The sequence below is a fragment of the Gordionus sp. m RMFG-2023 genome, chromosome 5 (genome assembly GCF_954871325.1).
Source record: "Gordionus sp. m RMFG-2023 chromosome 5, tfGorSpeb1-WG-v2, whole genome shotgun sequence".
Taxonomy (NCBI): Eukaryota; Metazoa; Nematomorpha; class Gordioida; order Chordodea; family Parachordodidae; genus Gordionus; species Gordionus sp. m RMFG-2023.
In genome coordinates this window covers 18,263,965-18,279,838 of record NC_088779.1, presented here as the reverse complement: position 1 = coordinate 18,279,838, position 15,874 = coordinate 18,263,965, and the positions used below count along the sequence as shown (strand labels likewise).

Below are 15,874 nucleotides of genomic sequence, written 5' to 3'. Positions count from 1 at the left end.
TTATAATATTTTTTACAAATTTAATAAAATGCAACTTAATATATATCTTGAATAGATTATGGCCGTCAAAATTTTTTTTTGGTTATTATAATATTAAAACTTAAATTGCAGAATTTTATTCGGGTCGGGCTGGGGTCGGGTCGGATTAAAAAATGTGTGCTCGGGCTCGGACAAAAAAAATTTTAAATTCGGGCTCGGGTTGCGAAAAAATTACTTTGCAGTTCTCTAATTAGGACTATAATGTTCTATTTATTATTATTAATAAAAAAAAAATTTTTATTAGTGATTATGCTACATTTAAAAAATAGTGGCTATAACGTTATTTTTGGAAGAAATTAGGTAATCGCAAAGTCATATTATTGGAAAAAGTATATTTTGTGGGTTTAATAATTTGAGTCTGCCTCTACGCCATCTATCAATTCCTAAATTCTTAACCTTGTTTCTGATATAGTTCTCAGGCCCTCTCATTATCAATATGCTTTTTCTAGTATTATATTCCGTATGTAATAAAAATATTAAAAGTATCGGTACATCTCTGAAAATCATTAAAAAATTTATCAAACTTATGCAAATAAAAACTTGTCATATTTATTAGGAGAGTTTTTTAACAGCCATCCGTATTTAAGAGGTAGCATCAAAATATTAGTAGGATTAAGTTAACTCACTCCAGGCTCAATATTTAAATCATAATTAGAAAAATAAAGAAACACGGATCGGGCCGTATTTTATATATTTTAAATATATCTAGGCCAGGCCTAAGAAATTATTTTTTAAATCCCGGGCCAGCCTAAATTTTTAAAAAAAAAAAATACCTAGGCAAGGACATATATTTCAAATGTAAATATTTTAAATCGCCATTATTATTTATAAAAATTAAATATAAATGTATATTTTTAAAAATCCAGGCAGGGCCGAAAAGTTTTTTTAAAAATAACTGGGCCAGATCTGAAAATATAAAACCAGAGCAAAACCGAAAATCTTTTTAAAAAAAATCTGGACCAGATTATTTAGAGTAATATTTAAATTAACGAACATTCACATATCATAATATGTATCTTTCGAATTTAATTTTTTTGATATGCATTGAAACCTTTTATTTTAGATTTAAAAATAAAAAAAATTATAATAGTATTTTAAAAATTGAAATATTAATAATACGTGTGCTTAAACACTATTCTTTTGAAACGTAATTCAATATGATGACAATTTATCTTTAAATATATATTTACTATAATGATTGCAAATATGAAACAAATATTTATCAACATTTTACGATATAATTATTTATCATTAACTCTTAAGCCAAAAAAAACACAACTATGCACTCATCATAAATTCCCATTAATCAATGATGAATCTTCTATCTTTTCTTTCAAATTATCCGTGGCATTTCGGTGGATGTCTGATTCAGAAGAAGGGTAATGTTGAATAAGACATAAACATTTGAGATGATATTTCAGAAATTTTTCCAATCCTAAAGCCGCTTTGTATTCAGGGGCATCTTCGCTATTGTAAAGCCAGGAATTCGTAAATACTAGCCGCAAATCGGATAAGAAAGATGCCATATCTTGGTAATAAATGCTATCCACTCTGGATTTGAGAGTTCCCAGGTCCATGGGCTTCTTGATTATGACATAGTAATCGGGAACCTTTTTCAGGCAATAAAAAGGAATTATAGTGATGATATTTAAAAATAATATTGTGAAAATGAAATGTAGTAATTAATAAAAAAAATAAACAGTTTCAAATTTATATAATAGTTGATTTTAAAGTCAATTACTAACTGATATAATTAAACCATTACTTTAATTTTGCTAACGGGTTTGAGAAAAGGCCAACTATCAGGATGTTTTTTTAATGATTGAATGATTTCTTCTCTATGTTTTTGTTCTCGATTAAATCCATTGGTTTGTGATCGAGAAAATGTCGAGGAATTACTGTTAACATTGCTAGCCGAGTCTTGAGTTGGAAAAAGTAAATAAATATATTTTTGTAGTAGATTATGTCGTATAGTAGAATATGGAATCAATAGGGTTTATGAATCTTTCAATTATAAATCTACACGTCTGATTTTTAATAAAACCTGAGGCTAATATTTAAATTTGAAAAATCTAATTTTGCTAAAAATGTATTACAACATATGATATACAATTTTTATAGTTCAAAAGTTCATGGGAAAATTGTCTGGGAGAGGGGTATATTCTATTTATGCTGGAATATATTTTGGATAAAATATTTTTTAATTTAATCGTTCTCGAAGATGATTTAAGATAAAAAGATTCCATATCCACAAATTCCAGAAATATATATAGGCACGCAAAATAAATTTCGAAGATATAGAAAATTAGGTCATGTATAGTTAAAATGCAATATATTTCATCTTCCTTTTTTACCACGATTTTCAAGTTTATCAGATTCGTCATTCAAGTCTTCTCCATTATCGCTTACATCTTCATCATTCATGCCGTTAACGACTTTAAATTCAGTATTTTGAATAAGGCGAGATTGAGAATTATCAGAGGGTGTGTGCTGGGTTTCACATGAATTTATCTGGAAAAAATATTGATAAAATATTTTTTTATTAAAACGATGGCTTATACTATAATAAATTTTAAACAATATTTGTTTAAATATATATATACTTTAAATTTATCAGAGACCTGCAGGCCCGGCCCTATACCCGGACGTATTTTAAATATACCCTGGCCGGGCCTAAAAAAAATTTTTTTATAAACATATCCGGGCCAGGCTGGGCCTAAAAAAAATTTTTTTTAATATATCCGGGCCGGGCCTAAGATTGTTAAACCCGGGCCGAGCCGGGCCGGGCCTTAATATTTTTTATAAAAATTTTTACATTATGAGTTAATGGTTATAAGATTATATTATATTACAGTTATGATTAAAATAATATATTGAGTGATGGTTAACACTACCTAACACCCACAGATCGATCTAATTATTAATTTCCTGCAAATTTATTCAAAGTATTAATATATTTTTTTATAATTCATATCTAAATTTTTACAACATATTTTACCAAAACAATCAAATAAAGGAATATCTTAAATAAGCCCCAATATTCAAGTATTATTAATATATTTTTTTATAATACATATCTAAATTTTTAGAATATATTTTACCAAAACAATCAAATAAAGGAATATCACTTCTTGAAGTTTGTAATACCTTTCAAAGCGAAAAAGGAGAAATAAAATTGATCTTACTTAATATAAAGCATTTTTTAATTGAAAAATTTGTTTTACACAAGTATCATTTTATTTCTCTTTTTCTCTGTCCCAAATTCAAGCAATTACGTATGTAGTCAGGGACAGATCGCAAGATGACGGAAAACTATATAAAAGATTATATTAAATTACAAGAGGCTCAGGAAGTAAATGAAATACCATCGACCAGTCAAATTACGACTGTTGTTAAACAAACTGAATCGTTTTATGACAAATGGGGCGATGGTAATTCTGGTAATATGTCAATACCCGATGATGAATATTATAATTACATAAATAAAAAAATAGATGAAACATTTAAGGTGGATAATTTGTTAGAGTGGTGGGCGGCTCACTAAAGCGAATTTCCAATTTTAGCAAAATTGGCAATTCCTGCTTCAAGTGCAAGCTGTGAGCGGAATTTTTCCACTACGAGAATTCTTGAAGAAAGAAGAAGTAATCTTCAACCTGAAAAGGTAGATATACTTCTCTTTCTTCATGATAATTTGTGAATTTTTAATATCTTTCTTGAATATAGGGTTTCGTCAATCATGCTGGTTGTTTACTTTGCAAACTGTCAAATATTTATTGCATTTATTATATTTACCTTGAGTCATGAAAGTTTTTAATCCAACATTTTTCATTATTCTTTTTTACAATATTATATAATACAATTATCTTCTTTTGTTAAAAATTTATATTATAAAATAAATTCTATTAATATTGTGCAATTAGATTATATTTTCAAAATACTATTTATTATACATGCATTTTTTTAAATAGTATTTATTTTTATTTTATAAATTAAATACAATATATTATATTCTCAAAATATTTTCCATTTTTATAAATTAAATATTAGTTTTATTTTTTTTAAATGCAATATAAAATATAGTATATGCTTAAAATATTATTACCATTTTTATGAATATTAGTTTTATTTTTATAAATGCAATATAAAATATAGTATATGCTCAAAATATCCATTTTTATAAATAACAGTTTTATAATTTTTATAAATTCAATATAATATTCTCAAAATATTAGCTTTTTACATGTATTTTTTAAATAATAAGCAATAATACTCGCTGAAAAATATGGTAAAATACCTCATAGGTGAATTTTTGTATATACCAGGTCGAATATAATTTTAAAAAATTCCGAGCCGGGCCTAAAATTTTTTTTTTAAAAAATATCCTGGCCGGGACTTAATTTTTTAAATCCGGGCTGGGTCGGGTCGTAAAAAATTTTTTTTTAAAATATCTGGGCCGGGCCGGGCATTAAATTTTTAAATCCAGGCCGGGCCTTCAAGGTCGGGCTGTAAAAAATTTTTTAAAAAATATCCGGGCCAGGCCAGGCCAGGCCTAAAAAATTTAATACCGGGCCGGGCCGTGCAAATGGTACCTCTGCAGGTCTCTGATATTTATATTTAGTCCATTTTAATATATAAGGTTAGATATTTTTTTCAGCATGAATTTTTTAAAATGAGCTTAGCAATCAATATTAGAGGAAAACTAATTTGAACGAATTGTAATTTAAATCTGATCTAATTGTAAAATTAAAAATTTTATGAATATTTTTATGAATCAATTAATTAATTAATAGATTTTACCAGCTGAAACGATGATATGGAGTTAATTACGATGGAAGGTTTTCTAAGCGTATCTTGAACATTAAAATCAGGTAGGTTAGGGGTTTTATTATTAATTAGAGGATTCTCAGAGGTATCGTTAATTGATTTTCTCTTACGACCCCTTTTGCCACTGGATAAATTTACTGCGAAAATGCCACATATTAAACAAATGTGATAAATAAGTATTAAAATCATTGATTATATAAAAAATTATGTCCTAAATAATAAAATAACCAATTATTTCAATTCTTGGGGAAAAGGAGATTTTTCCAGTATAATAATAACCAAAAAAACTCTGCTCAAAATCGGAGTAAATACAATATTTTTAAAATTTTTAGTTAAATTAAAAAATAATCGGCAAAAGAGATACAATATTGTTAAAGTAATGAAAAACAATAGTTTTTTTTTATTTTATTATTTAATATTAAAATGAGAGATGAATATAAAAATTATCCTTAACGAACTTGAATGTACGGAGAATACTATTGTTTATTTTAATTTTGCGTTTAAAATTTTTTTTGAATATTAATTTTTTTCATTAACATATAAAAACCCGTATTTTGTGAATCGATAATTCATTCATTATATTTAATTTTTTTTTACATAATTTGGATTAACAAGATTGGATTAATAAAATTGGAGTAATAAAATTGAATCTTTAAAGGTATTATTATATTTATATTGAATATATTTATCTTGCTAATTATAACAAAAACACCGAAATTCAACAAATATTTAATTTGCTTTCATTAACGTTTTAAAAATATATTATTATTTGAACATTCTAAATAGAAACGAAAGGTTTAGTTAAACTATTTGTGTGATGAAAGTTAGCAGAATTTGATAAAGTTTGTGGCATTTGAAGGAGTTGTTGTGGATCTTCTATACTGATCAGATCTTGTATAGAATCCTCGTATTTTGATGTACGTTTTATTTTACGACCAGATCTACTGTAGAAGGCTAAAAAATAAATTAGATGAACATTTAAGCATTATTAATATTTTTAAGAAAAAGGTGAAATTAAGTTTTTGAAATATCGAGGCACTTTATATGGACCAGATACCTGCACGGCTCGAGTTTTTAAATAAAATAAAGCCAGGCCATGCCTTCAAAAATTTTTTTTTAACAACCCAAGCAAGGCTGGCCTGAAATTTTTTTTATAAACCCTAGCCAAGTCAAATATTTTAAAACTCTACTATTATAATATATTTAAAAATTGTATCTTAGAAATAATATATCACTCTCTTCACTTCTAATATATACTATTTCCATTAAAGCCATTTATATCTCTAGGTAGAAAATACTTACTAGTTTATAAAGGAGAAGTAAAATAGTTTATTTACTAATTATTTTAGTCAAATCAAACAATTTTAATTTGTGCATATATACTCTACTATACTAGATAAATAAAATACTTACAAAAATAATTTATAATTTTCATTTTTAGTCAAAAATTACATAAGCTATAATAAAGAAAAAATTTATTACGTAAACAAATACAATATAATAACCAAATCGAAATAATACTACAGGTTATTTTTTATATAGATATCAAATTTTATAAAACATAAAAAATAACTTAAAATATAACCAAATACTTTAATATGCATATATCCTTAGATAAATATAATAGTTAATTTAGAGACTAAATATTATAATTTTTATTATTAGTTAATCAAAAATACCACATTATAAAATAAAATATATTTTGCAATGAACACAAATGTAATCCTTTTCTTTGGTATTAAATTAAAAATACTTTTTAGAATAAAGCAGATAATTTCATAAGTTACTATGTCAAATTGATATATATTTTTTTACAAGACCAGCCTGGGCTTGGTACCTCTGCAGGTCTCTGAAATTGCTTAAATATTTCTATATAATCAGTGCTTCTTATAATTTATGAATATCATAACTCATATTATCCAAACCAAAGGGAGATAAACAAAAATAATAATTAATAAAAACATTTTTAAAAAATACCATTGAGTTCATGTTCATGATAATGGGTACTAGCAATATCGTTATAGTCGATAGGATTTACATTATTAGTAAGTGTCGCGGAGCTATCAGGTGATGCAGCATTTGAAGATTTTAAAAGTCGTCTTGGGGATGGCGTAATTTTGGCCCTACTCATACCGCCCCTAAGGTTTTTTTGGTTTGCTATTAATAATTTTATTTAAAATTTTATTTTAGAAACAAGAACCCAAGGATATCATTTTTATTCCGTTCCTGTTCCAGCCAAAAAAATATATTCTGTTCCATGTTTTGGTTCCTAAAAATTTCTAATTTTATTTCTACTTTATCATATATTATATGAATTTTTACAATATGGAATATTAATTATAAAAAATTGTTATTTATATTTGTGAGGGAGTGTTAATATAAATTTGAGTGTCAACTTAGTAACAATTAGTATGCATCGGATCTAATTTCTCAGGACCGGCCAGAATTTTTTTTTTTTAAATTTGTCCGGCCCAACCCATTCACTAGTAAAAAAAATTATAAAAATGAAATTATCTGCCAGTCTGGCCTGACCCGAATTTATCTAAATATAGAAAAATTTAATATTTTTATTGTAAAACAAATATTCTATAAATAAAAAATATTAGCGCCTTGTTTCTTGCAAGGATTTTAAAATATATCAATTTATTTGACAAAATGTAATGATATCATATTAAAAAAGGCCCGACCTGGCCAGGCCCAGAATTTTTAATAAAAAGTTAGGCCCGACTCAGCCTGAACAAAAATTATTTTTAAAAAATAGATGCAGATCTCTAGTAACAATATTATGTAATGAAATTTTAAACTATTATTATCTAACATTACTTTTATAATAAAAAAGTTAAAATTATTTCAAATATGATTTTAAAAAATTTTCTTATAATCTAAATTTTTAAAATCAAGCCACTGGACTTAAGAAAATAAAAAACGAAATTAATGAATGAGTCATTATATATAATAAATTAAATTTTTAAAATTATTTTTCGGGACTTTTTAAAACTATTCCGGGAACATTCCTGGGCTCACCGTTCTCATTTCTTTCACGTTCCATAATTTTTCCACAAGTTCCCTTCCCGGAACAACGTATTCAGAAGTTCCTTTCCATGTCTCTGTTTAGAATTGAATTTAATATTTCTTGAATATGTTGGATTTTACTTAGCAGTCAACAAAAACGCTTATGGAGTTAAATATAAATGTCAATATCCAAAAATAGCACAATTTCGACTTGATTTTTGGGGAAAAAATAAAATAAACATGTTTTAAGACAGTTTTTTATATGCATATTCTAAATCCGCTGTCAGTTTTTTTCTAGCACGTCAGGTTTTTTATTTATTTTAGGTTAAGGTGGCCAAAAAGGTCATTTTTAGCACTTTTTGAAGGTTTATAACTTCGGTTCTGATCCCTACAACTAAAAACATATCTTAATTTTTGCAGCAAACCTTCCTTATTATTATTATACATTTTTTTTTATAAAATCCTTATTCAATTTTTAAACAACCTATATTTTTTAAATTTACCTTTATTTATAAAATCTTTTTTAATATAGCTTATATTTAATATATTTATTATTTGTGGCTTTCGTTCTCTTCGCTACACTGCACACGGTACGATTCCCAAACAATTTATTTCAAATGAAATAGTTATATTTCTCATATTTAAATACAATAAATATTTCATATTTTCATATGATTCATTTAACTGGTTGGAATAGACGATGGGAATTGATGGCTTAAAATTTCCGTTATGAAACAAAACTGCTTTCAAACTGTTTTTGCTTGAATAGATGAACAAGCGCCATTCATCGGGCACCAATTCAATATTAAGTTGTAAAAAAAGTTGACCTAGATTGTTGGAATAGTATAAAAAAAATTCGTAAGAGAATAAATTTTTAAACGATGCTCCACCGAATCAGTATGAAGTTCGAACTCCATTTTTTTAAATTTTAAAATCATAAAGCCTTGAGGCTAAAAATTCGGACTTTCTTTTTGAAAGTTGTAAATTTCTGGTTGTCATTTAGTTGCTCTTGTGACATAAATGGCGAATCCTCTTCGGGATGATATTCAAGATCAATATTGTCATTGTCCTGGCAACGTAATTTTTCCAGTTGCGAACTATTAGAAAAAGGAACTGTTGTATGCATATTATATTTTACCGGATAAACAACTGACGAAATTTCAGGATAACGAATTTTTTTCTTATTTTTTTTTGTTAAACCCAAATGTACTAATCGAGCAAAAATAACAATCCCACAAACGATTTCTTGCTACGTGCCAAAATGCAGGTTTCGAATAAGGCAAATATGACCGTTTTCCATTTACCCATGAATTAAAAGAATTATAACATGTTTTAAATATGTAATTAGGGGCAAAATGGTTTATCAAATCGTAGAGTGGAATATTGTAATAAATTCCATAAATCCTTTGAATGATTGGAGAAATTGGACATTTTTGTGCGGGCAATATATAGCTCGTAGAGATGTAACAAAATTTAGAGACACACTTTAAACAAGGGGACCTCGGCATTAATTTTTTGTAGAATATTATATAAGGAGGGAATTTGAATAATATTTAAAATCCAATTTAAAAAAAAAATTAATGAAAGAAATTAAATGTTAATGAAAATTAAGCACGAAAAAAAATAATTCTTCTCCTTTCTTCCTACTTGTTATTTGGTATTATTATTTATTGCCCATACTATGGGTTCAAGGTACTCCATTGGAAAATCATATATTTTGATATAAATTGATTAAAAAAACAAATATTCTTAAATACATCTAAAAAAGATAAATATTAAAAAATAATATGAAAAAATTACCAATTATTGCATTTAAATGAATTTTGCTCAAAAAGGTTCGATTACAAATTAAAAAAGTGGGTACAGATATCTGATTTTGGTATAAATTGATCATAAATGCATAAAATATTACTAAATACAACTAAAAAAGATAAATATTACCTTAATTTTGCTTTAAAAATGCTTTATGCAGAGAAAATTTAATAAAAGTGTACAAATTAAAAAGTTCGAAAATATCTACCAACTTTTTTAATTTATAGATTTTGGTTGAATTTTCATGGCATAGAGTACTTTTGAAACATAATTAGAATTAATATATAATCTTGAGCATATTTGAAGCAAAATTATATAAAATTTATCTTCTAAAGTTAATAATTTTGATAGTAATTTAAATTGAAAACTTAAGACCCAAAACGAAATTCTTTACCATTTTTCTCAAAAACCAATCAATAAAAAATTATAAAAATTAGTAAATTTATAAAGAAATATAAGTTTAACACTATCACCAATTTTCAGGGATTTTTATTCGATACTTTTTAAAATATATCCGTATAAAGACCTAAATTATACCATTTTTTACGGTAATTTTTAAAACTTAACGTGTAGGGAAAATTTGGAAAACGGATTCGAACTCAGCGTCAAATTCTGCACCAAAAATTGTTTTTATTTTCTCCCATTTTTCGTGTCACACAGTGTAATTAGACAGGAACATTAATATTTCCAACATTAATCATGACAAATATAATATATAATATAAACGAACCTATATCGCCAGACGCGCCTCTTTTAAGGTTGCTTCTCCCCCTCCCCCTACCTCTGCCCCTTTTATTCAGGACTAAGTTATTGGTGGTCTGAGTGATAGAAAAAGTGGTATCGGACGCATCATTCAAGGAAATTTGGGAGGAACTTTGATTAGATAGTATTCCTATATCCATTTCTTCGAAGGATGATTTTGATAGCATACTATCTGGTATTTTATTTATGGATATGACAAACAAATCGAATGATAAACAATGTTAAAATAATTAATTTTAAGTTTTAAAAAAATTAATATATAAAATACACAGGAAAAACAAGAAATGACAATCATTGATAAAAAAAACCTTTGTCTATGCTACATTTATGGCATAAGAAAGTATCTTTATTTATGTTTTTAGCGTCTATTGAAACAGAGCACTGAGGATGATGAACTAATGTGGGGCATTTATAACATTGGGTCAAATTTTCATCGCCACCACATATACAACAATAGAATGGATAATTGGCAGCCACGGTGTTAAGGTTATTCTTTTTAAGGGTCACGAGATTTCTAAAACCGTTTAAAAAAAATTATTTGCTTTTTTAAAAAAATGGCCTTACTATATTTTTTTTAAATGAAAAATATAAATTTGATATTGGATAAATTAGTAAATCAATCTCAAATTTGTGGTAAAAAAAAAAGTTCTGTTAGGTTCCAATTTAGTCGAAAACTGAACGCGTCATTTTTCAGGCTGAATTCATAGAATTGGATAAGTTATGTTCTTTTTTTTAGAAGATAATATTCATTAATTTTTTGGAGGGCATATCTTAAAAAATTTCATAGCATGTTTATTTAAACCATCTATGTCACCTTAATTAATATCATTCATCTTCTGAAAATGAGTAATAGAAAAGAAAACTTTTTTAAAAAATTGAATTTACATTTGAATAATAAATGAGTGTGAATATTAAAAGTTATTACAAATACAATAATAAAAGATAATTATCAATTTATTGTATAAATCTGTAATGTAGAAATGTTTAATCATGGGATGGTTGTACAGCATATCATAATATAAAATAATTAATCTACATATATATCATTAATTATTTTGAATTTGAAATTAATATATAGTAATCGTTTAATAAATAATAGATGGCAAAGATATACCGATTTAGGTCTATTTTAAAAATAAATTATTATATGAACATTAATACACTTATACCTAAAATTATATAATCCTTAAATAGAATTAAAGTTAATTTTAGAATATAAAGGAATTCTAATTCATTCAATATTGTTAATAAATCTGCAAAACAATTCATATCAATTGCCTAATGTAAGTTTTAAAATAAAAATACATGTTCTTATATTAATAGTGCTGTGAAGTAACGTCAAAAAAGTAACGTCGTTTTTTGAAGAAAAGGAACGCCATTCGTTACCTTTATCTAAAGGTAACGAGTAACGGTAACGCATTTCTTTTTTTTGAGTAACGGTAACGCAAAACGTTATTTTACTCGTTACTTTATATTTTTTCTTAAAAAATATCAATAAAAAGAAAAACATTGTATTATAAAATTATTTTAATTTATTTTTAATTCTTAATATTAATAATTTAAGCCGAGTTTTAATTCATATCAACCACTTCCAACATTTTTTTTAAATTCTAGTTGTTAAATTATCAGTCGAAATTAATATTCAATCAAAATTCAAAGTAAATATAATGATATTATTAATTAATTTATAATTTATTTTAAAAGAATATTATGTCCACAATACTTACTTCTTCAGATGAAGAAGATTTAACCCTTCCATGGCCCCAATTTGAATTATATTTTAAACCAATTAAGAAAATCAATGGCACCAAGTCTACACTTTGTAAATGTATATTATGTCCCAACGCAAATATTTCAACGTCAATGTCAAGTAGCTCAAACTTGAAAAAACATTTGAAGGTATAGAATGAATTAATATATAATTATTTTAAACATATAAAAACTTAATCATGAAATGATTTTAAAAAAATTTATTTAAATTTCATTATAGATTTTATTATTAAAATACTATATATATAGCATCTTATTATTTAACCATATATTTATTTTAATGATAGTACACAATAAAATAAATTTGAAATGTATAAATTTTATACAGATTATTATATTAAAAATTTATTATACATAAATATTTTTTTAAAAATAAGATTACAATAAAATTTAAGTATTCTTGATACTCTTAATGGTATTTAAAAAAATATATATAATTTAATAATTATATTTATAATTAATACAAATGAGTATATTATCAAAATATAAATAACTTTTTTTGCAAATGCAATACCTTTATAAAAAACATATAAATATTATGACTAAGAATTTATTATAATTAAGTTTTGCTTTTAAAAATTTTAATTAAAAGAACATATTATAATCATATTGTTATTTTATTATAATGCTAGAAATTATTTAAAAGCCCTCAAGTAAAAAAAATTATATAATATATTTATTAAAAATTTATTAGAGTATATGAACAAGGAGAGGAATCGGATGATGAAATAGTTCTACTGCCATTATTTGATCTATTTGAAGATCAAAATATTAATGATAGTATTGTATACTTACCTAAGCATCATTCCTGTTTAGCACACACTTTAAATCTTATATATTGACACTGAAAAGGCACTCAACGATGTCCATTAAAAACTATTTAAAAAATTACATTTCCTAAATGTAAGCTAATAAACATGAGCAATCTTCTAACTGTGCAGCCATTTTTAAGGAAAATATGGGAAGATATTTGATTAAACCTGTTATAACAAGATGGAATTCTTTCTATAACTCTGTAAAATTAATAAATAGTCTTAAGGTGAATTACCAAAAATTTGATGAATTTTGCGAGAAATCTGGATTACAGAGATTTTTAGATAACAACAAGTCGTTCATAGATAAATATTGTATGATTAGTGTTAATTAAAATATGATATGTATATATATGATTTTATAGGTTATGGAACCGATAGCTACGGCTCTTTCAATTTTAGAGAGCGAAGAAAATATGCATTTTGGGATATCTCACTCCCACTATAACCATTATAATATCAAAACTTAAAAAATTGGCTTAATTTTAAGTTTTGTAAGCTGCTTATTGATTCAATCCTGGAAGCCATAGATATTGCTTATAATTTATATTTTGACTATCATATTTTCAATAGATTCAAACACATCTATGATGATGATTATATACTATCGGCAATAATTCACCCACTATTTAAACTGGATTGGCCCTGGATGAAATTAGAGGTCAATAAAGGAAGAATGCTGGAACTTATTTCCTGTTTGAGAAAAGATATTGATAAAGAAAGAACAGGCTTGATTCCTTTATCCAACACACACACACTAGAATATTTTCAGATAATGATAAAAAAATTTTTAATGAGGAAATGAATGACTCTGTGAAGATTATCTTTCAAGCTTTTTTCAAATTAAAGATATTTCCTTAAATATTTTTAATAAATTCCCCGAATTGAAATTTTTGTTTATTAAATATAACACCACACTCCCATCCTCTGCGCCAATTGAACGTGTGTTTAGCACGGTGAAAGTTGTGTTGAGTACTAAGCGCTCATGTATCTGAACAAAATTTTGAAAATCAATTGTTAAAAATAAATAAAAAATTGTTACATAAAAATGTTATCTTATAATATGTTATTTTAATATAATTTTATTCATATTATAATTATATATGAAAATTTTATTATAAAAAGATCTTATCTTATATGTTCTTTTTGTATAGTTTTATTTTATTATATATTGTCGGAAAAAAATAAATATTTTTTTGCATTATATATAACATTTAATTTTTTTAAGTAACGTAGCCCGTTACTTTTTTGACAAGTCGGTAACGCGCGTTCCTTTTGTAAAATGGTAACGAGTAACGGTAACGCGTTTCCTTTTTGTAGTAAAGTTTACAGCACTATATATTAATTCTGTTCTATAGACCAAAAAAAGGAAGACGCTTGGTAGCAAAGGTGTAAAAATAATGACAAATTTAGCATTACAATAACTTTTTATAATTGTCATCTTCACTATTGTAATGAGGCGTGAATTGAGTATTGTTGGTTAAAGTACTAGAAGCGTCGCTATTGTCGTCGACTAATTCGTAATTTGAGGATTGGTTTGTGGTCATAATATGATTGTATTGCCTGATTTTTTTGTTTGTTGATGGTAAAAGGGATTTTTTGCAAGAAGGGCAGAACCAGTCACCATCTGGAATTTTCTATTATGGATTATATATATATATATATGGATAAATATTTTAGTATTATGTTTAATAATCAAGTAAGGATTTTATATTAAAAAACAACATACAAATTTTATATATAATTTAAGGTAATTCCTACAGATTAAAAGAGAAAACTTTCTATCTATATCAAAAAATTTCAAATAAATTGGTCAAATATAGTTTATCATAATTATTTCACAAAACCTAAATATCGACTATCCAAATACTAACAAATAAAGTATTTATAATCATCATTTCATATATTGCTGTTTTTGGCTTCTAATTACTTTAGGCCTATCCAAAAATTATTGAATATTCGTATTCGAAATGGCGAATAATAAAACATATTCATAAAATTATTTGTAAATAATCGTATTATTAAAAAAATTTAGTTATGGATTTGGTGACTGGTCCACTGTCAGTAATAATATAGATTTTATTGATAGTTGCTGGATTAAAATTTATATCCTTTCCAATATTAAATATATATAAATTATAAGAAAAATCGGAATAAGACAAGAGTGAGCAATATTTAGTAATTAATCTAATTCTACAAGTGTCGAACTGAATTGAATTGCAAAATTAAAATAAACCTTATAAAGTTTCGCGAGGAGAGAAATTTACCGTTATAAATATTTATCGGTTCATACCAATTTTTGAAATGTTTTATAAAATTAAGAAATTCAACTTATTTTCTTTTTCTTGTTAACCCAAAAAGAACCTGTATAAATATTCAAAAATAACCAAAATCCATTTTTAAATTTAAAACTAAAATTTGGAATGGAACTGAACTGTTATACTAATAGATTCGCACCCTAATTATGTTAAAAAAATATATATATATCATTTAATAATTTATGATTTCTCAAATTCTAAATTAATCTTAGTCCCATTTATATAAAGCGCTCCTGTAGAATGTTTGGACAAAAATCTTGATAATAGTTTATTAAAGTCACTTGAAAAATTATTAATCTTAAATTTTTGTCAAAAATAAATTATTTATCGTGTTTTATTCATATATTTTTTTCAATACGAATTGTGGCATATTTTTTTTTCAGTGTAGTTATTTATTTCTCTAAGTAATTTTCATTATTGTAAAAATTTTATTGTTATATAAATTAATTACAAAGTAACTAATTACTTTTGAAATTTAACTGCAACTAGTACCTTTTTAAGAATATAACTAGTAACTAGTTATTT

The 15,874-nt window shown here is 25.3% G+C and overlaps 1 protein-coding gene across 4 annotated transcripts in view; it reads right to left on the bottom strand.

The window, feature by feature from the left end:
• Nucleotides 1–1,079: 1,079 nt before the first annotated feature.
• LOC135930578 (bromodomain adjacent to zinc finger domain protein 1A-like) overlaps nucleotides 1,080–15,874 on the bottom strand; it is a 35,458-nt gene continuing 20,663 nt past the window's right edge. For 3 of the 4 annotated variants that reach the window (XM_065467413.1, XM_065467412.1, XM_065467410.1), the window contains exons 16-24: nucleotides 14,457–14,668; nucleotides 10,758–10,963; nucleotides 10,418–10,621; nucleotides 6,841–7,020; nucleotides 5,671–5,817; nucleotides 4,837–5,003; nucleotides 2,394–2,550; nucleotides 1,805–1,959; nucleotides 1,080–1,649 (exon numbers count right to left, since the gene is read on the bottom strand). In XM_065467413.1, the coding sequence (XP_065323485.1) occupies nucleotides 1,329–1,649; nucleotides 1,805–1,959; nucleotides 2,394–2,550; nucleotides 4,837–5,003; nucleotides 5,671–5,817; nucleotides 6,841–7,020; nucleotides 10,418–10,621; nucleotides 10,758–10,963; nucleotides 14,457–14,668 (1,749 nt within the window). In that variant the 3' untranslated portion in view covers nucleotides 1,080–1,328. The remainder of the gene's footprint in view (nucleotides 1,650–1,804; nucleotides 1,960–2,393; nucleotides 2,551–4,836; nucleotides 5,004–5,670; nucleotides 5,818–6,840; nucleotides 7,021–10,417; nucleotides 10,622–10,757; nucleotides 10,964–14,456; nucleotides 14,669–15,874) is intronic. The other variant, XM_065467411.1, reaches the window with a different exon arrangement.